The 26,459-nt window shown below is 39.4% G+C and overlaps 1 protein-coding gene across 7 annotated transcripts in view; it reads right to left on the bottom strand.

Annotated features, from left to right (window-relative positions):
- Positions 1-26,459, bottom strand: part of CCSER1 (coiled-coil serine rich protein 1) — a 712,872-nt gene that overhangs the window by 566,505 nt on the left and 119,908 nt on the right. For all 7 annotated transcript variants that reach the window (XR_008577013.1, XM_054824857.1, XM_054824859.1 and 4 more), the window contains exon 4: positions 13,856-13,949. Coding sequence is in view for 6 of the 7 variants with exons in the window: in XM_054824857.1 (XP_054680832.1) it covers positions 13,856-13,949 (94 nt within the window). In the remaining variant the exon portion in view is untranslated. The remainder of the gene's footprint in view (positions 1-13,855; positions 13,950-26,459) is intronic.

Raw genomic sequence — 26,459 nt, 5'->3', positions numbered from 1 at the left:
ATGAGATACCAAAATTTCAAATATATTTTTTCAGCAATAAATATAGGGACAATTCATCCCCACACATAATTAGAAAGTAGGCTGATCTCCATGGAGTTCTGCCGACTCCAGAATGCCTAACCTACAATTTATAAATGCAACTAGCGTTATTAAATAATCATGGTGATTCTATTCTACAACATAAGAAACAAAATAATCTATTGGGAGACAGCATTCTCCATTACTATATCAGTAAAAATATGGCAAACTTAACTAAAGTCTTGGTTGTGTAGACTTTTAAGCTTGGAAACAAGCAAGACTTGCCATCTTTGACCTACAGCTTTGAACTATACGGTTACCTGAAGACACTGTTACCTGAAATCAAGAACTAACTGAAGGTTGAAAAGATACAGGCTGTCTGCACTGTACCTCAATATGAGACTTAAACAAGAACGTAAAGCAGAAAGAAGCCCAAAATACATTTCTCTAATAGAAAGCAAACAGAACTAGGTCAAGAAAAGGACTAAAGATGAACAAGTAAAATTTTTTTTTCACACCACCTCTAAAATGAGCTGAACCTGCAAAAGAAGTAACTGATTATGTAGGTTAGAGTTGTAATCATAATAAATCCAAATGTCATCTAAAATAACACAGGCTCCTGTATATTCCAGGAAAGCACAGAAAGCTTGTTAGGAAAGAAGAGAGAAAAGACATCGTAAATGTGATGGGGACAGGGGGGCAAAACAACCTCACTTGTATTTAAGAAGAAAATTACACAACTGAAAGTGTCATCTATTTACAAACTCTGGAAACTATAAATTCTCACCCTGGAAGAAAGCACAGCCTTTTCTGTTATCTCCCCTGGCCTCGTCGCATTCCCTTTGCCAGCCTTCTAGTGCCTGCCAGCAAGCTGATTCAATGGCTCATTACTCCTGCATGCCAACAGAAGAAATCCACAGGAGCTTTTCTTGCAGGTTAGAGAAGAGTGCGGGCTATTGCGGGACTAGATATACCATGTAATGCACCTCTGCATTGCTTCTTACCCATACTGGGTGTTTGCTGTGGGGAACAAGGAGGGCAGCGCAGGCAGCAAGCATGCTTGTATTATGGAGAGGTCCTGCTTACGACCTGGATTTCATTCAACCTGTTGATTTCTTTTCAGAACTGAGGGACAGAATAACACTTCTGCTGGTATCTGAAAGCTGGAAGAGTTTGGAAAATTCTCTTAAGCTGCTTGCTGTATATCACCCTAAACCAAATTTAAAGCAACTTCATTCCAAACTATGTTATTTTTCCCAGAAGCTAAAGGTGAGATTTTTCCCACTCCATTTTTCCTTCTTAGCTGTAGTTATTTCTCTTCCCCATTCTATTTACCCCTACTATTGACTACCTGTGATAACTCAGAGTCAAAGGATCACAGACCAAGATTCCACAAAAACTCACAAGAAGGCAGTGCCTTTTGCCTGCTGGACCTCCTTCCACAGCCAAAACCATCTCTTTCAGATGCACAGTGATAGAGTCACCAGGTTCTTCAGGTGAGTAACCCCACACAACTCTGCACAGCCCGTCTGTGAATACACACATGCTGTATTTGCCAGCTGAGCAGCTTTGATTGAAAATCCTCAGAACCAGGAGCTATTTCCATTTAATCTAATACATGCTGACAATAAGATGGTTAAGCAAAGTATCTATGTCATTCTGGCCTAAAACCAATAATTTACAAGTACGTCATGTCAGAAGTGTTACATTAAGAAGCTTAAAGAATACCTTTTCCTAATTCCCCAATTCTGCAAAAATCTCCAAATGTAGTCAAACAAATTAAAGATTGAGTAGGGAAGAAAACAATGAAATTGAACCTTAGGAATAGAGTTATTCTATGTTTTATTCATGGAGAAAATGTATTAGAAATACAGAGGCTTGTCAAAACTATTTTCTGTGAAATTAACAATTTGGGGAAAAAGCACAAAAATATTACAACGCAACTGTACTTTCATTTTATCTACTGCTTGCCTGCTTTTCAACCTCCAAATAAGTGTATTTTTACAGTAAATTGCTTTTTTTTTATAAAGAAAAACTTCTGTGAGAAAAAAATTGGTCAAGTCAGGAAGATCTTCCACAGGTTAATCATGTTGCCTGGGCTTTGACAGTCAGCAAAATCATAATCATTATAATAAAGAGAGGTTTACTACCAACACTTTCTCCTTTTTTCCATAAGAGATTCTCAGGCCCTAGGGCGCCTCTGGTTTCCTTTATCTCTGCAAAGAGACCACGTTAATCCTTTTTTCCTAAAAAAAAATGTGAAGTGTGTTTGTGGGGCTGGAAATTAAATATTTAGAGAGGGAAGAGAAAATGAGCACATCAGCCATCCTGCAACCAAAAAGCACCACATTGATTTACTATCTTCAATTTTCTGTTTTATTTCTCATCCTTGCAGATTCCACAGCTACTCTGTTACAAACAAAACCTGTCACTAGTTCTCAAAAGTTGGGTGTGAGGAATTAAAGCATTTAAAACTCTGAAACAGCTCAAAGAAACGCCTTTGGTTTGTCAGTACGTTTTACGTACGTACTACTACTAGGTACATACATTTACGTACACACTACTTCCAGCATATACACACAGTACCACAGGCTGAGGGATGCTACAGGGGACCGTGGCCTCCGGCGGCTCCAGGGCTTGTTCTCAAAAGTGCATTCTGAATATTTTCATCTGGAACTACATTTTCCTTTAAATCTTAACTGGAAATAGACTCTCCCTCCCAAAGATGTTATAGTATGATGGAAACAGGAAAAAAACCAGCCAAAACCCCATATCAGCCCACTAACGTTATCCTCAGTAGGCATAATGAACGCATTGTCTTTCACAGAAGCTACTGGAGTGGTGGCAAACAAGTGCTTTGACAAACTTTCATTTTAAAGCCGTTCCCTGCAGTAAGGGTTGCATGGAAGAATTTTGAAACCAGGCGTGGGAGGAGGAGATTGCCAGGCACTATTCATTTTGGGTCAGATTCAACAGTCCTAAAATAAGCCCGAGTACAGAAGGTAAAACCAGAAAATTTCTTCGAGGTCACCTTTCAGAGTTTATCTCAAATTGTACCTTTGGCAGAGAGGTGTACAATTTCCTTCTTACAACATGCTACAGAAAACTAGCTAAGCTATACAGCCCAAAAGTACAGACTACTTCTGGGGGGTCTCAGAGAGGCTAAAACATTCTCAGGAAGCCCATGTACCCCTGACCTACCTCCGAAGCATTTGCTACCTATTGACCCCCCTCCTAAAGCTGAAACTAAGCTACAACAAATCTCAGGGCTTACTTACCTGCACGACATTTATTTGTGAATTCCTTCCCCCTCGAGGGAAGTTGGAGGTAAAAACAGAAATAAAAATCAACAAAAGCCAAACAATATTAAGCATTTGACAAAATCCTCACAGGGACAAGAGAAGGGACAACAGGCTCTCTCATCACAAGAGACTCAGGTACAAGACATAGAACAATAAAGTCAACTAATATTTTCAAACACCACAGCTGATATGACCCAATCTTGGAGTAATGGTGGATGCAATTTTGGAAAGATTTAAAAAGTAATTTATTTTTGAGCCCAGGCTTTAGTTGATGAGTATGATAGGCTTTTGCAGTACTTTTTCCCTCCTGTTATAAAGAAACTTGTGTTTTGCTTTGGCATTTTTTCAGCAGAAGGAAAGACAAAAATAACAGGAGCAGTTACTGCAGCGGACACTCCAGCAAACGTAGTGTCTGCTCCACTTCCCGGAATGACGTATTAAGAGGCACAAAATATAACATAATTGGCCTCTAAAGATTGTAATGACTCCACTTATTCATGTAGCTCCATCCCAATGGTATCCGAGTATCTCTCAAACTTTAATACCAAATCCCCGTGACTATGGGAGTACTGCTTTCTACATACTACAAGTACATTGACTAGCCCAGGGTAACGCTGGAAATCTACATCAAAGAACTCAGCTCAACCCAGGAGACTTAGACTGAAGTCTTAACTATCAGACTATCCTTCCTTTCTTCACCTAAGAGTGGAGCTACAAGGATCCCAGAGACAAATACTTCAAAATGTCAAAAGCCATCACCAACTCACACTTTCTAGCCAGACACAGTTTCAGTCTGACCTTGAAGTAGGATCATTGCAGAAGTTGTATGGAAGGTGTAGTTGTTACATGAACTGAGTTATGGCTGTTCTGCAGAATAATTGTAAGCTTGTAATTGTCCCACTTAGTCCCTAAGTTTCTTGGTTGTACTCACAAAAACTGAGAAGAAACAGTATGCTCCTCTCAAATTCTCATCACATTTCCATTTTGGCAAGACAGCCAGTCCAGATCTTTGTAAACTTACAAAGCAGAACAGAAAAGCAGCACTTGGCACACTACTTAAACTTTGCCATCTAAAAATGCAGAATTGCTTGAAATAGGACGGTATGCTTTGATTTGTCATGATGTTTATTATTGCTTTTATTTTCTCCCTGCAAATATTATTAAAGAAGATGTTTCATCTCAATGTATGTATAAAATCAAAGGAATGAAGGAAGACAGTATGCCTAATTTAATTACTGTCCTGGTTCTTTCAGTAAACGATGGCTGAGCATACCAATATGAATAAGGATTTGTAACTAAGTGTCACACTATAATTATGAAAGAGCAGGAAACTGAGATACGGACTCTGATTCTAATTGCTCCATGATAACCATCCAAATGCATCTCAAAGTATTCTTTCATGACCCCGGGGTTCAGGACTGTGCTCTTTTGCCCTTCTTATGAAGGAAAAACCTCTTGGCATCTAAATTATGGGTGTGATGTTCTGTGATGCTGATCTTTTTGGCTCCATTTAAGTGAACAGGACTTACATGTACATATCAATAATAAAATTTGTTTCAGCTAGAAAGGAACCTAACTTATACCCACCATTTGAACATATCAGTCCTTGACCCTTCTTTATACCAAAAAGAGAGCTAAAAATACTAATTTGCTCAGGAAACTGAGTATTTTCTTTGATCCCCTGAGAACACACAGCAAAAGTCAATTATATACAATATCTCAGACATGCTTAAAACATATTCTGAGAGAAGCACACCTAGAAGCTAGTGTTACCTGCCTTCTGTGGCTTATGTTAGGTTCATTCGTAAGTCAACTTTTCAGGTAAAATACACTAAAAGAGTTTTAGAATAAAGTTACATTGGTAGTAGTTCTGGATTGTGATTTTTTATTTCCTCAATTAAAACTGGAATGAGATTACATCATACATTTACATTAATAACAGAACAGAAACAGGACTCACAATTCAGTACCACTTTACTACTTTTCCAGAATACGGACCAGGATGCTCCAGCATGCTGAAGGACTAACCTTATATTAGTCTCAAATTGCTATTTAGTTTTTTACCAAATTTAATATTAACTCCTTTTCTATAGTGATTTTTTTCTCCCTCTCCTTACTTTCAGTAAGGACTCCTAATAACACACCTAGCCACAAGCATGCAACAGTTATTATTGACTAACACAGATTTGCTCTTTTCATTTGATAGTGCTACCTATTCTTTCACTGCAAAGCCCACAAAAATCCCTTTTCTCCACACCCAGGGTTCTTTCAGAAGCTGCAGAACGTGCTTAAAAGAGTTCAGAAGACAACAAGTTTTATTTAATTTCCCTGGAGACCTTAAGTTACTCCATTACTGTATAAGATTTATTAAACAATGCTTCAGGAGAAAACGTGTAGATTAGTAGAATAGGTCGTTCTGAAAATCCAAATCCCTCTGTTTCTATTTTGTCTAGCTATGGAGAAACTGGTTCCACATGACTCTCCATTCCATATGTCGAAGCTGAGCTGTAAGTTGGGTGTATGCATGAAATCAGGCTGGCCACGGTTCTGCCTTGTGCTGCTCTCCCTTCATGACAAGAAGTTTCACAGATGACTAGCAGGCATTTACTCAGTGAGTCTTTTTCCCTTGTGAAATTAAAAACTAACATGACATTCCCCTTTTAATTGTTATATGGATACTTATACAGTGATGTAATTAATGTTGTAAAGGCACACATCAGTTTTTGTCATGTTCACTATTAGCACTGTTTACTTTTTTATTAAATTGTTGTCCAAAATCTGTAGTGACAATGCAATATGCTACTGAGCTAAGCAATCTGTGAACCTCCTTTTTTGCAGAGACACAGAGGTCTTTGTTACTTCACCATCACGATCTTTATTTTGTTCAAAACCTGTAAATGCAAACTGAAAAGTTATTAGACATTTCAAGCAGAAAATCAAAGGGATGCTGCCCCAGTTTAACCTGATCTGTAACATAAAAATCTCTAAAGGTGGCATTTGGGAATGGTGAAGCTTTCAAAAGACCTCAAGGAGTTGGGTGCCCAGTTCCAATTAAAAATCAAATATGTAATTGTTTTTAAACACAAAAAACATAATTTGTTGTCAACAATATATTAATGAATAAAGCAATACATTCCAGTTACTACCTAAGTATCTTTTCTCCGGTTCTAAGAAGTTGTCTGACAAAAATACATAGTTAGGATTTTTTTTCAATTCTCTATTTAAAGTTAAAAACACTGAAGTGTCTGCTTTTCTTGCACTGACAAACACAAACAGATTACATGGGCACTTTGTCAGATTCTCAGAGACAACTTCTGCTTGGGAACAGGCGTCCTGCTTTGCTACAAATCTCAGGAAAAACATCCACCACGTGGTATTTCCCCCTTTTGAGTTTCTGTGCCGGTGCCACTCTTACAAAATGAGACACCACGTACGCAGACACCAGCAGTGCTAGTGCCAGAGCTCGCTGCCCACGCACGCTGCCCACGCTCTCCTCCACAGACACTGATGCCGACTCCAGGCTTCGGACAAGAGCCAGACTTTGGCTGGCTGAGGACCGGCCCCGGAGCCAAAGGCACCCTGCAACCCTCACGCTTGGGGCATGCCAGGAGCCAACGCTTTTGGTTTCAATGAATCCCAGCTGCTCTGCTGTAGCCAAGGAGCTGGCATTCAGTGTTTTCCTGCCAAACTAAGTAGTGTAACTTATAAATACAGCATATTCTTCTATTCCCTTATTACATTTAGATGATGTTTTGCATTTCAAAGACAAGTAAATTTATTTCTGCTTTACAGTTTGTAACTACCTGTGTTAATAACCCACTACCAGCACTGAATTTTTCTGTACTTTTTCTTTAGTAGCATCTGTATTTCTCCCACTCCTGGTCAAAAAAGAACGCAAACCAAAACACCAAAGGAGTTTCATTTCAGCTCAGCACTCCTACCCTCCATTAAAAAATTAATAAAAATAATTAGTACATTTAATTAATAGACACAGGAGGAGCTCCAAACCCACCATAGAATTTTCACACAGCTTGTTCGTCACATTCAAAATAACTCAGAAACTACCTAATTAATATCACTGGGTCATTACACCAACACTTTAGTTTGGCTGGGTACTAATGGCAGTTGAGCTGCAGGCTATCTCAATTTAAAAGAAATACAATAAAAATTCCTGACTTTTACTTTCTAAAAAACAAGTGCTCTGTGGTTTTGTCGGTGAGGCTGCTATTACCTAATGCAATTATGTTACTAGAAGATCATTATCTGATATGATGACTGTAATTTGACATTTAAATAAGTATGTTTAAGTTGTGCATCCATCTCAAAAGCCAAAACGCTATTTCTACCTTGCCCTCAGAAGTTTGCAAAACCCATATAATATTCTGTCAAATTAATAACAATCTTTTAATGAAAAAATAGATATTTGTGTTGTGATACAAATTCTGTAGCCCAAGACACTATGTTTTGGATCTCACTAACGTGCACTAAATAAAAACTACCCAATACAAACACACGACAAAGGTTAGAGCCCACAGTTTCCAACCACTTCACTAAGATGTGCCTCTCCCTGCTCATTACTGACAGTACTAAGCAGACACCATACCACAGCATTACTTTTTAAACACAAAGAGTATCTATTTAATAGTTCTATTTTATTAGGTATACATGAGCAAGTGTTACATCATAAGAGCGATACTACTACATCAGAACTTCACATGCTCATTCCTTTCACTTTTATTAACACAAAGCTACACCAAGAACAGGCCCTTCTTTCTCAACATCCACTAATAGAAGAAAATATATATAGGGCACGTAAGAGCCATTGCCACCAGGTCAAAAGTCATTTTATTACGTCACGCATACTCTTTTTCATTTATAAACCTTGAACAAGTACCAAAGCATGTATTAGCACATACACAGAATTAAATACACACTTAAAAAGCTTCTAACAGTCTTAAGTTAGGTTTGAACAAAATGTGCCCTATCTCTGAAAGTGTTTACTTTTTTAAGAGTTGAACAATATTTAGAAGGATGCTCAAGTACACTTTCGTATTTCCACTCTTAATTTATTTTTTTCCAGCAAATAAGACAAATAATCTCATTTTTGAACTATGCTGGGTGAAATAACTATGCTTTACATGTATATTGGATCACTGCTTTACAGATGCGGCTGCGGCATTAAACCCAAAACAGGTAAAGTTCTGACTGAAGACAAATCTCTTTTAAAAATTATAGCGAGCTACATTATTCAAAACTATTCAGCAAGCATTCAAGCAACAACATGATGGATGCAGCAGGCCAGTCTGGGTACACAGCTAATCAATATTGCACTCGTGAATAGTCATTGTGTAGCATAGAGCCTGATGTAGATCTGACACACGCACGTGCTTAATATCCGGTACCGTGAGCAGTCCTGCCGACTTCAGCCACATCACTTGCTACAGATCACAGCTCCACACATACACCTTTGTGGAAAGATGTAGGGGCCCTGGTTTTATGACACCTTTGGCAAATAGTTAAGAAATTACAAAAGACCTTGGATAACTATGCCTTTGTGACCTTTTAGAAAAGGCTACTATTTACTGTAGTCATGATTTAATGACAACACTAACCATACAAAACCAAATCTTTGGTTTTAAATAGGCTATGGCACAGCACAAGCACACAACTCAACCACATTTACGTGCATTACTTAAATAAATTCCCCACTGCTTATATCACTGAATATAAAGGTCTTTCGTATATATTTCAGTAATCAATGTGTGGAATCAGGTAAGTAATGTTTCATAAGGGAAGAGGAAAATAAATGAGGTTTAATTAATGCTGCCACTTTCTATAAACCAGCAATGGCTTCCCGCTACAGAAACCACTAACTTCATTATTTTATAACAGGAAGTCAACGTTCTAGCATATCTTAAAAGTCTAATTTACTTAGAGTAATAAAAAGGCACCCTCAAGGCTCATCATGTATGTCATATTATGCCTAGTGTTAAATATTCCAGCTTAAGAACGGTATGCAAAAACCTCAGCAAATCAAGTTGATTAATATTTTGCATTTGTATGCAGTAGTGCTCTCCACTCAACAAGTACTATATAAATATTATTTTATTAAATTTCAAAGCAATTGTGTTAGGTGGGATAATAAAATGTCTCTGTCTTACATTCTTTATCTCAGCAATACAGCCTTTAAAACAGAAACAAAAGTAGTAAATTAATGCAGCAAACTCACTTATGGAGAGAAGGTCAGAAACAAGGGAATTCCAAACTTCTAAAGCCATGTTAAGACTAGCAGGGCACAGAAATCTACATTCAAAGTAAGAGCATCTATATGAGGTTTGCAGGTGTCTCCTTATCTTCAATTGTATGGTTAGAGAAAAAGTTAGGGATATTTTTTAAATTTCTAGGGTTCACAGTTCCTTTTTGCAGGAACCTCATTTCATGAGGATGCTGCTGGAGGGCAACCATACCATTAGGGAAAAGGTGAGAGGACAGAACAAGAATGTGACTAAAAAATAAGCTGGAGTAATAAATAAAAAACCTGCAAACAATGAAAGAGGTAACAGATCTTTGTCTTTTTCTTGTTTCTAGCTCTGTATTTTAATTAATACAGAGTTCCACTTTCTGGAACAATGTCTCCTTGCCTGCCAACTGGCTCCTAGCTCCTCTTTTAAAACTCACTCCTTAATACCCATTTCTCCCAGAAATCCTTCCAATAGTGAGTTATTGTCTATTCATATGTGGTCACTAAAATTATGGTAAATCAATACAATTATTTTGTTAAATTATTATATTGTCAACTTCAGTAGAAAGTCAAAAAGACATATCCTCACCCTAACAAATACTATTCTTTTCAACCACAGCAGAAAAAAAGCAGAAGCTGTTGTAAATCTGGCCTTAAATAACAAGAGTCTCTAAAAATCTGGAGCTCCTAATGGCAATTAAGAGACTTTCTCAATTCACCATTAACCAGCCCATCAACCGTATTTATTAACTGCGGCACTACACTTCAGAATTTCTATGTTTCAATGTTACAGCTTGCTGCATACAGCCTGCTGACCAAGGAATAGTTTGTGATATTCAGGTCAAAGATGTGATATTAGCCCTTGTATTGATGTAATTTGTCATTTTAGAGATTTTTGTAGGCTCTTGAATAATAGGAACTTGCCTGATTCATTAGTTATCCCTCTGTAACAAATGAAGAACTGAATTCTTTTCATATTTCAATGCATTTGTTAAAATACCGAATGCTTCTCTTGAAACATTTCCCCCTATAGTAATGCCCCACAGAATTCCTTAATAAAGATCCAAAGTGGGGCACAAGTGGATTGTAATATGACTTTAGGACTGATGGCCTTAACCAAATAAATGCTATAATCAAAATTAGTATGTACAACATCAACGGGATTTTTATTGCACTACAAATAGTCAGAGTAGTGTTGATAACTTTCACTTCCAGAAGAGAATAATTTTAAAGTTTCCATGCAAAAAGCAGCATTTCATGTCATATCTTTATACTCAAACACCTTCATTTTAATAACAGATCTAGAAGTACATGTATTAACTCTCAGTTGACTTCAGTACAATACACGTGTGAATGCCGGATATACAGATCCCTTTCAAGTATTAGAGAAACATAAGGAACTTGTTTGGAATATAAACAAATACTGCTACAAAACTGCTTACATTTGTAAAGCTTACATAACACATGGCTCAATCCTATATAGGATGGACAGCATGTACCAAGAGGGAAGAGAATCTGTAGACCTGGGATTGTCTTGAACAATTTTTGGTGAAGCAAGACATAGGTAAACTATTAATCTTAAAAGAAGCCTTTACAAAGAGTCCAACAAACCAGCTACTAGCAAATACTATGGAAAATCATCTACTCTTGTTTTCAGGGTGGCCACATACTGAAAGAAATTAAATAGACCCTTGTTTTTATTCAAATTGAATTAGAATAACAAATTCTGGGTCATCCTCAGTGTGTAATCCGTTGCCTTCTTGTTTATGAAGAGGACAAGACTAAAGATCTTTTAAAAAACATATATTGCATCCCAATTATCTGCAATAGCTGATATGTGCATACCCAGAAGTATGATTACTTCCAATCTGATGAGCTTACAAAAATTTAAAGCCCTGCATTAAACTAGTTGTCTATCTTGAACGTGATCACTTTATCACTTTTATATTCTGGTGCTTATAAAATATTTGCATCAATAATATTTGATAATGTATTTTAAGTGAAAACATTTAGAAGAATTCTATTTAGGTATGAATGGAGAGGTCTATTGGAGAAAACAAGCAAGCCCAAAAATGAAAACACAGAATGGATTGATTAGGAGTTACTAAAAAAGAGTTTTGGTTGAAAAGTCTTAAATTCTGGAAATGGGACACAGCTTAATATAGCAATCAGAAAAGCAACTTGCCAAAAAAGTTTAGATATCAGTATCTAACTCTAGAGTTTTATGTACTTCAGTGGTATGTAAATACTAAAAGACTCTGAAAATCAAGACTCTTATCTCAGTATCTTAACATGAATTAAGATGACAACTTACGAACAACCACATCTAACTATCTAGTGCCAGATCTTAACCCAGTATAAAGACATCAGCTTTATTTGGTGAAATTCTGTCAACTTATACTGTGGCTCGATCCTTCCAACTCTTTCTTCCAACTGAATGACTCAAAACCAACAGGGGCAACTAGGCAAATCCTATTTTTTTTTTCACCTAGACCCACCACCAAACAAATAAATAAATAAAAGAGCAAATATTAATAAGATAAACACCTTTGTGTTTAAAGATGATGTATATACTACAACATGTGTCCCTACATTACTGCTCAGAACAGAAGTGGTCACCATTCTTCAAAGGGCCATGTAGATCTTTCTGTTTTAAAAGCACCTCATTTGCTCTGGATAATGAGCCAAGAGTAGAAAGATTATGTGTCATATCACATCTCCATCTTAATGACTTTACCATCAAGTATATTGTCATTTAGGCATTATGGTCTTAGCTGTTCCAGAAGCTGCTACAAATCTTTATAATAATGTGCTGGGCATAACTTTTCCATCACTGTTAATTCAGTTCTTTATAAATATAAAAAAGGATGAAAACACAGGTGAGGTGAAGTTCAACATGTTAGAGAAGTTTATTTATGGAAAATGGTTCTGCCAGCTAATTTGTTTCCAAAAGGCCCAAGGAATGAACAAGTCCAAACACTATGATTTGTTATGAAAAGTAACATCTGTTTTTGAAGCTTTTTGACTCATGTTTCTTCACCCATAAGCTGACTTTCCATAACAACTTAATATCATTATTCAGGACTGGTTAGAAAGGGACTTTTCTGTGCAGTTAATTTGTTGCATCGTAGCTCCCAGAAATTTAGGAAACTCTGATCATGCACATATTGCTGCTACAACCCTCCATACTCTCTGGCTACTTTGCTTTCTACCAAATAAACCAAAACAGTTGTTTTGTCCTGTAAGTAGATATGCAAACAAGATTAAAAAGCGCAATACAATGGTTAAACAGAATTATCATACAGATAATTCAGATTTATTCACAGAATTAACACACATAGAACATTTGAAACAGAAGCATAATTCAAGCAGTTTATCTGTAACCATTGCTAAATTTACAGCAAAGGAAGGACCAGAACCAAAGATGGAGCACACCAGCAGGCACGTCTCAAACCCCACTTCCACACGAGCCTACATGAATGTGCATTATAGGTACCTACATGGGTGGATGGACAAAAAGGACAGAAAACAGCAGGTGAAAAAGAAGGTGAGAATTACTCCTGCTTAAAAGCACGTAACTGCCATAACAGAGTACAAACTCAGAGCTCTACTTGCGATCACATAGAAATCTTACGTACGTTTGAAGTTTCTCCAAACCCTGTGGAGTTAGCAGGACTTTTCCTGTTCACGGACTAGACCCTACACTGTCCCATGTCACAGCCAAAGGAAATACAGGATTCCCCACTGCGGGTGCCACAACGTACCAAGACCTTGCGTAACCCTGTTATAAAATTGTTCTGAACACACTACGAGTTGACCTTGGTTATTGCTATTAAGGCAGTGCAACAGTGACAATCAACCATGAGAGAAAGGATCCAGTTACACTCATGTCTCAAGTCAAACCTTCTTTATTTGAAGCATATTATTCTGGCACACACAAAATTGGATTGCAATTATACCAGCAACAGTCTTTTTGGTAACTGCCTGGGGTAGGCAGCAGTCATTTTAAGTATCCAGAAAACCAGATGCGACTGCCCGTGGTGCTGGAATTCTTCTGTAGCTGTAAAAATCACTTACATTTCATAACTGACCATACAAGGTCCAAATGCAGCATAAAGAGTATCTCTGTTAAATGGTAAGCACATTTAGAAATAACACTACAAAATGCATGCTGCTCTTCCTCTTCCAAGAAAATGACTTTTTTTATTTCCAAGTAATTGTACGGAATACGTTTAACTTTATATAAGTTAATAATACCACCTCGCTGAAGATATTCAGTATTTATCTGACTTACCGGAACGATGGTGATGTTGTTCTTCTAGGAACTCCAAATCAAGCATTAGATCATCTTCATCCAATTCACAGGAACCCAAGTTATTCAAAACATCCTAACATATTTAAAAAAAAAAAAAGAAAAGAAAAAGAAAAGAAAAGAAAAAAGAAGCAGCATTTAGACAGATGTTTTAACCAAAATGTTCTGCACAAAATAATGAGCAGATCTGGGAAATATGTTTAAGAAAGTAGAAAAATTTTTTGTAGCCCCAATATTGGAGCAGTGAGAAATTGTACAAAATAACTGTCCAAGTAGGAATGTCACTATTCTCTGTTTTTACAGGACCTCGAATATTTAACAAAAAAAAAATCCAGAAGTACAAGTAATACCATCTATATAACTCCATTTTTTTTTTACTGTTCAATGATGGTTTTGTGTCTTTCCAAGTTTAATCATAACTATTTATGAAGCATAAAAAGGTTATTTTAGAGCACAATATAAAAGTATCAGTACTTGTTTTTCATTAAATTTTGGATTTCTAAGCACTGCCTTCCCTTACCAATATACTTTGAAGAGAGATTTACTGTTCTATTTATCCGAGGGATAGAGAGACACAAATTTAGGATAAACAGGAAATTCAGGCATGAATGATCAACTCATGAATTTTTAATATTATGGTGGGTGGTAAAGGCTTACACGGACAGAAAAGAAAGCCTGACTGAAGTGTAACTGTGTAGGTCCCCGTTCCCTTCATTCTGTTTGCCAAGTTTCAAACAAACACAGACAGATGAGGCAAGCTTACACAATGCATCCTCTTGAAAGGCAAAAAGGGGTGGGGGGGCTACAATCAAGAGAGAGCAAAACCAGCAGCTTTTTGCATTACATTCTTCCCTACAGGATTAGCTTCTCAGAAGATAAAATGACTAGTTATGTCTTAGGTAGACATCTTTACGCTGTAAACTCCGAGTACAGCAATATCACTATTTAGGCTTCATTTGGGGTCGTGGCACAGCGTTCAGCTCAGCGTTTGCGAAGCCCTGCCTGGACAACCAGTGCCTGCAGCCTGACACAGGAATGACAATCAGTCTCAGAAGAGACGCACCGCTGACGGGGGACAGAGCCGCATGCAAGGAGTCATGGCTAAAGAAAACCTCCCCTCTCTGCCATCCAGGGAGAAACAGCAGCAGGAGGAAGGAAACCCACACCAGGACGGTTCACTTCTTTCTTGTTCACCATTCCTAGGCTCACCACGGGCAACTACGTAAAATGAGGCAACGAGGCAACTGTTTTCTCTAGCCCCAACCACCTATACGTTCCTATACTCGATGTATTAAAAGAGATATTCATTCTCTGTTTTCTTCCCATGTATATTTTATTCTATGGTCTTTTTTTTGACCTGATAATATCATGATTTTCTACACAGTCAATAACACCTAATCAAAGATAATTGATGCATTCTCTAGCTGGCATTTTGTTTGCAAATCTACAAGTGATATTGCAACACGCTTAGTCCTTCAGTCCATTCACAAGCAAAAAAAGTCAGTAGATCCTGGATGAGATACTGGCACTCCATACATCTCACATGTTCCCAACACAAATGTAACCCAGAAAACGGGGGAATTCAGTGCGGAAGAGGCCAGGTGATCATCCCAAAGTATTGAACTGTCTATGAGATCTCAGTAGAGCAATCTGCTGTACAGAAAGAAATATAACAGTAGCATATATTAAACTAGCAAAAGAACTCCCTGACTTCAGTTCCAATCTTTTTTTTCTTATGTTCCTTCTAATTCTTTGAAGCATTTTCCCCCCATAATAGATGCCAATTCTTATTCATGCTCACAACTTACACTTATTCAACCCTTTGGCATAATTATTTCTTCAAGTTCTGTTTTCCGCTCTTTCACAAACAACACACAGGCAACACAAGGGCTTTTTCCAGCATTCTTTTCCTGACTTACCGTTAGCATGAGAAAACCTCTTCTGAGATACAGAACCCACTGCTAATGCTGTTACTGGATTTACAGATGCCAAGCACAGAAAGTGACAACTGCAAAGTGCAGAGACCTCCACGTAAACAGCGAACAGCAGCGTACAGAAGGAAAATATACATTCCATGAACATTACACTGACACAAAACACACACCTTGAGATGGAAGGGTACAGGCTCTTTAGGAAGGACAGGCATGGCAGGCGAGGAGGGGGCATCGCCCTCTATGTCAGTGACCAGCTGGAGTGCATGGAGCTCCACCTGGGGATGGAGGAGGAGCCCACTGAGAGCCTATGGGTCAGGAATAAAGGGAGCACTGGGGCAGGGGACATCATAGCGGGGGTCTGCTACAGGCCACCTGACCAGGGGGACTGAGCAGATGAAGCCCTCTATAGGCAGATAGGAGCAGCCTCACACTCACAAGCCCTGGTCCTTATGGGGGACTTCAACCACCCTGACATCTGCTGGAGGGACAACGCAGCTGAGCTCAAGACATCCAGGAAGGTCCTGGAATGTGTCAATGACAACTTTCTCCTCCAAGTGACAGAGGAGCCCACGACGAGAGGTGCCATGCTGGACCTTATTCTCACCAATAAGGAGGGCCTGGTAGGGGACATCAAGCTCAAGGGCAGCCTTGGCTGCAGTGACCATGAAATGGTGGAATTCAAGATCCTCAGGGCAGCGAGGAGAGCACTCAGCAAGCTCACTACCCTGGACTTCAGGAGAGCAGACTTTGGCCTCTTCAGGGATCTGCTTGGTAGAATACCATGGGACAAGGAAGAGGGGCCCAAGACAGCTGGCTAATATTCAAGGGTCACCTCCTCCAAGCTCAGGAGCGATGCATCCCAACAAAGAGGAAGTCAAGCAAAAACACCAAGAGGCCCCCGTGGATGAACAAGGAGCTCCTGGGCAGTCAAACAAAAAAAGGAAGCCTACAGAGGGTGGAAGCAAGGGCAGGTAGCCTGGGAAGAATACAGAGAAACTGTCCAAGCAGCCAGGGAGCAGGTTAGGAAAGCCAAAGCCCTGATAGAAATTAGTCTGGCCAGGGATGTCAAGGACAACAAGAAAAGCTTCTATAGGTATGTCAGTGATAAGAGGAGGATGAGGGAAAATGTGGGTCCCCTCCGGAATGAAACGGGTGACCTGGTTACCCAGGATATGGAGAAGGCTGAGGTACTCAACGACTTCTTTGCCTCAGTCTTCACTGGCAAATGCTTGAGCCACACTGCCCAGGTCACAGAAGGCAGGGACTGGGAGAATGCAGAACCGCCCACTGTAGGAGAAGATCAGGTTCGAGAATATCTAAGGAACCTGAAGGTGCACAAGTCCATGGGACCTCATGAGTTGCATCCGCGGGTCTTGAGGGAACTGGCGGATGAAGTGGCCAGGCCACTCTCCATCATATTTGAGAAGTCCTGGCAGTCTGGTGAAGTTCCCACCGACTGGAAGAGGGGGAACATAACCCCCATTTTTAAGAAGGGTAAAAAGGAAGACCCAGGGAACTACGGGCCGGTCAGTCTCACCTCCGTGCCTGGCAAGATTATGGAGCAGACCCTCCTGGAGACTATGCTCAGGCACATGGGAGATGAGGAGGTGATTGGTGACAGCCAACACAGCTTCACTAAGGGCAAATCATGCCTGACAAACTTGGTGGCCTTCTATGATGGGGTTACAGCATCCGTGGATAAGGGAAGGGCAACTGACGTCACCTACCTGGACTTGTGCAAGGCATTTGACACTGTCCCGCACAACAACCTTGTCTCTAAATTGGAGAGACATGGATTTGATGGATGGACCATGCGGTGGATAAGGAATTGGCTGGATGGTCACACTCAAAGAGTTCTGGTCAACGGCTCAATGTCCAAGTGGAGAACGGTGATGAGTGGCGTTCCTCAGGGGTCAGTACTGGGACCAGCACTGTTCAACATCTTTGTCAGCGACATGGACAGTGGGATCGAGTGCACCCTCAGCAAGTTTGCCGACGACACCAAGCTGTGTGGTGTGGTCGACACGCTGGAGGGAAGGGATGCCATCCAGAGGGACCTGGACAGGCTGGAGAGGTGGGCCCATGCAAACCACATGAAGTTCAACAAGGCCAAGTGCAAGGTCCTGCACGTGGGTTGGCGCAATCCCAAGCATGACTATAGGCTGGGCGAGGAATGGATTGAAAGCAGCCCCGAGGAGAAGGACTTGGGGGTATTGATTGATGAGAAGCTCAACATGAGCCGGCAGTGTGCGCTTGCAGCCCAGAAAGCCAACCGTGTCCTGGGCTGCATCAAGAGAGGCGTGACCAGCAGGTCGAGGGGGGTGATCCTGCCCCTCTGCTCTGCTCTTGTGAGACCCCACGTGGAGTACTGCGTCCAGCTCTGGGGACCCTGAGTACAGGAGAGACATGGAGCTGTTGGAGCGAGTCCAGAGGAGGGCCACGAAGCTGATCAGAGGGCTGGAGCACCTCTCCTATGAGGACAGGCTGAGAGAGTTGGGATTGTTCAGCCTGGAGAAAAGGCGGCTCCGGGGAGATCTAATTGCGGGTTTCCAGTACCTGAAGGGAGCCTACAGGAAAGATGGTGAGGGACTGTTTATCAGGGAGTGTAGTGACAGGACAAGGGGTAATGGCCTTAAGCTGAAGGAGGGTCGATTTAGATTAGATGTTAGAAAGAAATTCTTTATTGTGAGAGTGGTGAGGCACTGGACCAGGTTCCCCAGAGAGGTTGTGGAGGCCCCATGCCTGGAAGTGTTCAAGGCCAGGTTGGATGGGGCTTTGGGCAACCTGGTCTAGTGGAGGGTGTCCCTGCCTGCAGCAGGGGGGTTGGAACTAGGTGATCTTTAAGGTCCCTTCCACCCCTAAGCATTCCATGGTTCTATGATCTTATTTCCTCTATCTTAACTTGAAGAGCTGCTGACAAGTCTTCATCAGTGACTGTTTCTGTCCCTCATGCTGACAAGACACAGATGTTCAATAATCATTTATTTCTATGCAGTACAAAAAGCATAAAAATAAAACAAAAATGCAATATGCAGATGCATTATATTAGCTTACTGTAGCTGACACTTACATCAACACAAACCTTTCTAGTCTGGATTTGCATTAACACATAACAAACCCAAACTAAAACTAGTTTACCAAAGAAAATTTTAAATAAAAAGTGTTGTGTATTAAACAAAAGTGGGAGAACACACATTGCTCAATGTTACAGATAACTCAAAACTTAAATAAATTTTGAAGCACTGTTGGAGCTAGTGAAACACTGAAGATTGAAAATCTCATTTAGGGCTTACATATATCCTTTGGTACCTAAATATCTTTCAAAATTGTAGCAGCAAGACACTAAGTTTTGTTTCTCTGTTCTTTTTTTACAAATACCAAGAGCATGGCTGACATGACTGAAGTATCTTCAGTCCAACTGTTATTATCAGCGGCATTTCAGAAGAAGAAGGAAGGAGAATCAATGATTATGGCAAGTTAAGAGCAGATGAACATAAGGAAACAATGCCTAAACAAAGGAAGAGTTTGGGTTTTTTGCTCCCTGTGTAAATTTAGACACTAGTATGCACACGAGCTTGATCAAATGGTATATTAAACTACTCAGAGAATGTACAACATACCTTGTTTATATATTATGTTATTAATCTAAGAAAAGCGTTTCAATGACAAAGTCCAGAAGAACAATCCCTGCAATGTTTAAGCAACAGCTTGAAGTTTTTCATGCCAGTAGTGGCAAAAGATAAAAAGGTTGAAGCATGCAGGTTTGTTCTTTACCTTAAAATTATCTTCTACATGACAGTTCACCAACTGAACCCATAATAATGCTAAGCATCCTTTGATGAGCCATACCAGTACTAAAGACCATGATTTGATACTAATTGAGCATCTCCTACATCTTGTGCAGTAACTTATGCACGGTCTGAAATCTTGGGAGAGTGCCTGCAAAAATCTAGTGATTCATAGCCTTCGTCAAAAACCAAATTCTATTTGATTTGAAAAAAAAAATACACAAACAGAACCACAGTTTTCTACACTGAAGAAACTCCACCAGGTAAGATGGACCACAAGGAAAGTTTGTATACAACTCTCCCCCTGCATATTATTGTTTTTCAGGAAGGTCTTTGCTTCCAATAACCTTCAAAGTGGAGGCAAACCATGCTCCATCTATCCTCTCTGTCCTTCAAGGCTGATGTGCATCCTGCTCCTCACAGCAACTTCTCTGCTTGTCCAACTGAGCTGAGGGCTCCCAACTGACTTCCCAACTCACCTGAGACCTCTTTTCCTACAGCCTCTTCAACTGCACCAACAACTGTAGGCAAGTTAAAGTGACAAAGAAAAGCTCCCCCAGGTTTATTCTTCTCGGAAGTACCTCCACCAGGGAAACAGTTTCCCCTCTTTCCCCAGGAGTTCATTTGCTCTTTGTGAAGAACAGAGGTGTCAATGATGTCAGTCCAGCTGCTTCCCTGCTCTCATCGCCCACCTCTGCAGGTGGAGTCCTTCCATAGATACAAAACAAACGAATTCATGAATGCATAAAAGCATATCCAAGCAGAGAGCTTTAGTTAGGTTCCCAGGGCTGTCCTGAGTAATATTTTCTGAAAACATATAATTAGAAGATATAATAAGAAAAAAGGGCTCCTAGAATGAACTGCCTAATGCCACAGAACAGCTCAGTGGTACCGCTGCAAGTGCACACCTATGTCCTCCACCCCTCTGCCTCCTCGCCAGGATCCATTACTCCTTTGTTGCTATGACAATTAGTAACAATTGTCATTTCTAAGTTTAATATGTCTTGATCCTTTTCCTGTTCTCCCTCTCACCACTGCTGCTGCATTCTTTGAAGAATAATGCAATCAAATTTTTTAAAAAAGAAAAAGAAAATAAAAGAGAGAGAGAGATCAAGCCCTAAAGAGCACTCGAAGTGAATAGTTTCAAGGCTTTGCTATATAAAGAAAAAGAAATGAATGCTTCCATCAAGATCCTAAGGAAACATTTGTTTTCTATGATGGCATAGCTTTTATTTATTCCAGGAGGCAAACCACTTATAGTTAAGGCAGAAGCTCTGCAGCAAAAACCTCTTTATTGGCTCTATAACAGCCCCTTAAAAGCCCTACGACATATTTCCTACTTCTGGTGTCTGCTTGACTTCAACCACCATTTTGCCTTTCTAATGGACCAAAAATTAACATAACATTCCTTTTTTCTTCCAGTTGATCAGAATCTGTGAGAAGAACATGTGAACAGGCTTACTTAGTTGATCATTTGCCCACGTCTCAGTTTTTCCTGGTCAAAACATGCTGCAGCCCCAGTTTACCTACTACTCTTTCCACCTATGACTTGGTGAACTGCTACCATTATTTAAACAAGTTTCTATTTAAACAAGAGTTTAATGGTGATATTTTAATGTTACTAATTCAGAATAAAAAGACTGATGTCTGTAGCAGAACAGGATGCTAATTGAAGAATATTTCAAGGCATCAGTAACTTTTCAGTAACAATTTTCATATTTAAAATTCTGTCAGCAACAAGAAGTATAAACTGCTGGTTTTCATCCAAGAGCTAGGTATCTTACTCAAAGCTCACTGAACTCAGTGGTACTCAATTCAGTTGTGACTAAGCCCAGATGTTCTTAACATTCTTAAGAAATATGACCTAAGAATCATTTTATTATCAAAAGACGCGCTGTGATTTGCATGGATATAGTTCAGAAATAACTGAAACATTACAAGGATAGAGATGTATTAGATATAGAGTTCCTCCCAGCCAGACGGTATGTATCTGGATAGTAAGTTTCCTCAGGGTTGCTGAAGGGGGCTTCCTTCCTACCTTAGCTCCCTCCCTATCTCCATCTTTCTCTTCCCAGCTTCCTTTCTTATAATCACTCAACGGAAATCTAATGCATAATACATGATTTTTCAGTCATTTGCCACAAGTCAACTATTTCATTATTTTTAGACCTGTTCCAGCTCAGAGTCTACAACACTTAAAATGAGTCCGAAAGCTGGAATAAATAAAAGTAGCTTCAGGAGTAAATACATGTAAAGTGCCCAACATAACAGGTCTCAAATCTACTATTAAGCTTAACCAAACAACAAAAAGCAAATAACATTTTTTTTTATGAAGCCCCCTTTACTATGTGGGGTTTTTTAATTATTATTCAAAAAATCCAACTTACACATATAAACACCTAGTGAAATTACTGCTTATGGAATTACAGTACACTCCTTTAAAAACTGACCACTCTGGTATTCAAAAATGTCAATAAAACATACATATGAATATACAAATACAGTAAAGCATATTATTTTGTTAAGCAATGCAATTCAATTCCAAAATGGAGCTAGCAAAATTGTACCAATTCCACAAGATATACAAAGCAAGGTAAATCCATGTAGAACTAAATATTTACAACGAATATGAAAACCAAGATGAGTAATTTGGTTTAGGTGACAAATCTGCCCATTTTAAGCACGCAACGATCAATGGTATCAATCAAAAGATTAATTTCTTGATGTTTTCACACATTTTTATTCTAGACTTTTTGCTCCCATACCACTGAAATAACGAAGTAACAGCAAGGTCCTAAAGGCAGCAGACACAGGTTCTCTGTCATTACCAGCATCTTTGGAGAGTTGTAGACATTATTTTGTAATTTTATTCTAATTAACATGCAGTCCCTAATCAATATGATGTTCAATGGCTTCTGTTTCTTTTTCATTTTATATGCTGCTATCTTGAGGGAAATTCAGCCCAGACAAATTTTGTTTTCCCAAGCAAGTGGATGCAGATTTTTTTTTTTTCTGACCAGTGCTTTTGTGTATCCACACACAGGTTACCACTGGGACCTGACATTTTCCAGTGTTTTTCAGCCTTCTTTTACATGGATGACAGATTTCCTTTTCATTACAGTATAGTGATATTGCAACAAAATCTTGACTATTGCTTGGAGATTGTTGAAGACCTTTGAGAACTTGAGGTTCAGTAAGCAACTTAATGAAGCTACAAGACTGAAGCACTGACATGGTTGCAGTTATTCAGTTCATAAACGTTTCTGTCAGACACTTACAGGGCTGAAGATAGTATTCACAGAAGTGACTGAAAGTTAACTTGGCTTATACATACATACATTGATATAACCTATCATGAACTCGAACATATTGACTATGTTTTAACCTTTAATGTATCTTTGGATCAAGCTTTGCACCTGTGCTCAGCCAATGCACTATTTTTCCCAGAAAATATTTTGTCACTGCCCTTCTCCTGGTGCGTGCTTATGTAAAATACTCGCCGCTGCTCCAGTTCAAACCAAGCAGATGAGCTTTGGTCACGGGCATCCCTTTTTGAAACGCCATTCTTCATCATCACCTATGTTGTATACAGATGCATTTCTCCTGAAGAATGGGTAATCCTACCTCATTGCCACTTTAGACTTTATCAGGAAAGCCCTAAAATCCAGGGGAAAAATTTTTTAAAGCTTCTTCCCCCAGTATAATAGCCTGTGTCTCATTTGCATAAGTGATTATGCAGGGATCACAGGATTTTCAATGATATTTTTAGACCTACAATGAAAACATTTTAAAAACTCATTTTTAAAAAAAATGCTTTGGGTTCTGTTTTGTTTTCCTTTCTGCCCATGTTGGCCTCTAGACATCTTTCTGATCATCTTCCTGTGTTATTGTTCTTAACTATTTTCTGAATACAGATTTTCATATTTTTGGGGTAGATTTTCTCAAAATATAAGGATTTAGTGTTCATGCCACCCCACTGAAATGAGGTACTAAATGTGTTTTATAAAATTCCTCCCAGAGAAAAACAGTCTAGTATTGCATATATAATAGTATGTTAGCATTTAACATTATAGATCGCTTTGTTCCTTCGCTGTAGAAATATGTTGGGGGCTATTTGAGATCAATGCTTTTGCAAGAGGACATAGAAAACACACTCTAGGGAGAATAATTTGATTCTTTTGTAAACTCATATGTATGACAATTCACCTGTATCTACACAGGGTCACTGCATATCTGATGCTGGAAAAGATCAGAATTAAATACTTATTTCAAGTCTGAAATGATTTCTAAAGATTGCCAAAAGATAGTACTTCATCAAAATTGTATTCAGCAAAGGAACATGGCATACAATCAGCATAAGAATGAAAACTGAGATATATTCAAGGAAAAAGAAAGACCTTGAGCTATTTAAAGTAATGTTAACTCCTAGAACCGTACCTGAATAATTCATGGACATAATGAAGTATTTCCCCTTCTGCACTCTCCCACACACTTCAAAGGGAAAAAATCAAAGTACACGAAACCCAGCAAACAGAAAAACCTTTAAAAACACTGAATCCCTGCCAACAGCCTAAAAATCTCTGTATCAAATGTAAAGCTTATGGATGCCTTTCATATAGCAAGAACAGCTTAAAAGCATTACTTTTTCCTGAATAGCACCACCCAAAAAGCATATTATTCCCTACTCAAAGCACAGACTTTAGAAAGGAAAAAATAAATCTTGTAGCATTTCATAAGAACATTTTCTGTAGCTAACGTGTGGAAATCCATTTATTTTATAAATTAATGTGCCCTTAAGACCCAAAGACAGAAAATCATCAGTGGAGTGAACTGTCTAACTATAGAGCTCAGATCCATCATACTATTCTGCAAAATACTTCTTTGCATGCACACTTTCGGCTGTGTAAGGGAAGCACAGTATTTTCCATCCTGTTGTTTCTGCCCTTTCAATTCTCTCTGTGCATTAAATCAATGTCTGCAATGATGCTCCTTTTGCCTGAGTGATTATAACTAATGGACTCTCCTAACAGGTCTCGGTTTGCATTCACCCACACGGGGTTCATTCTGCCACAATACAGTTGGCTCGCTGAAGCCACAGAAGTTTCATACAACGCAAAGCTCAAGCACCACCAGCAGCACAACAGGAGCTGGCCGTGCTCCTGTCCGGCCATGGTGTCAGTCAGGATCAGAAGATGGCAGAATTGGTACTTACCTTCAGAAGTCCATGGGCAAAAAGCATTCTAGTAAATATCATGTTTATGTACAGCACCAACATTCACTCCCCATGTTAATCAACTTCCCTGTCATTAGGACAGCACGCATAGGGATCATACGTTGGGGTACTTAGACATCCCAACGTGACTAGCCTACATCCCACCGCAAACCTCCGAGGGCTTCTCTTCCTACATAGCAGCTGTAGATGCTGCCAGCTGGTCTTGGATCCATTTGCTGCTGTTGGGTCATCTGGACACTCCAGCACTGGTGAAGATAACTTGAGGCTGAAAACCACGGCTTGGCAGCACTGATCATAGTGCAAGAGCACAACCTGCCTCTAAGAGTGCACCCGTGAATACCAATGCATGCATCTTTGCAGATGTAACCAAAGACACACTTGGTATTTGCTTGTCTTGAACTCAGACATTGCACGCTAAAAAGGAGGGGCAATAGCCAGTGTTTTTGTAACACGGCAGTGCCACTACCAGTATAACTGGTAACAACACAGGTATATAAATAACGTGCAACTCCAAAGACTCAGACAGAGAATGGTGGCATATTTGCACAAACAATGTACAGGAAAACATGCAAGCAAAAAAAATCTGGCAAGATGACAACAAAGTTGGCAGGAAACGTGTGTGATGGAACCAGAACGAGTCCTGGTCCCCAAAATAAGATGGCCTATAGGAGAGGCAGACGAGGTCCTCTGCCTTTCCTTTTGGGGCGGAGGCTGAGAAGCACAAAACCACGAAGGACGAGCGAGCAAAGAAGGAAGCAGCAGCACACTTTGGGCTCCAGTTTCCAACACCTGAAAGCACAGGAGCTTGGCCCACACAGCCTCCATGAGCGTGATGGCAAGGACCACTGCCATCACTGGTACCTGCGCTCCAGTGAAACTGGCCTTGTTTGTCAGTCTCCTAAACAGCCCCATCACAGCCATCTTTAATTCCTACACTTACATGTCTATGCATATGCCCACTGGCAACACACGGGCCAGCCGCACGGACAAATGGCTCTTGGAGAGCTGGGAGCCAGCGGGTGCCCTCAGCATTTCAAATTTAGCGTATTTCATACATTTATTATTCAAATGAATCCAAATTCAAGTCAACCCTAGATAAGGATCAGCTCTTGACAAAGCTCATAGAGACAACAATCACCTAACCTTGAATTAACTATTTAGTAATAGAATATCGAAGTAAAAGCCACATTTAAAATGCACACAAGCACTTCTGTGCACCAGAAAGCTTGAGATTTGAGTCTGTGAATAAAAGAAAAACCAACATCATTTCAGTCAGAGAGGCACTTTACTGACTGCTCGCCATTCTTTCAAATAATTCTAGAGCACTCAGATTCACTGTGGTTATAAACAGAATCCAGACAATTGGATTTTCTGTGTTCAAAAAGAAAAAGTTGTATACATTTTTCATACATCAGCCTATAATTTCATTAACAGAATCCTAGAAAAAATTCTTTTGTTAAGAAAGTATGAAAATGCAGTCAAAGAAATGCAATAAAGCTTAAAATGACCAAATAACGCCTCCTTTAATAGTTTTTTCCCCCCCTTACTCATACACACATATGCTTTCCTCCCAGCAGAGGGATACATCTGCAACACATAATTTGCTTTGTGGATTAGTTAATGTTTTTACA

This window comes from Grus americana, chromosome 4 (assembly GCF_028858705.1).
Source record: "Grus americana isolate bGruAme1 chromosome 4, bGruAme1.mat, whole genome shotgun sequence".
NCBI classification, from domain to species: Eukaryota; Metazoa; Chordata; class Aves; order Gruiformes; family Gruidae; genus Grus; species Grus americana.
The sequence above is the reverse complement of the archived record's forward strand: the minus strand, read 5'-3'. Positions and strand labels throughout refer to the sequence as shown.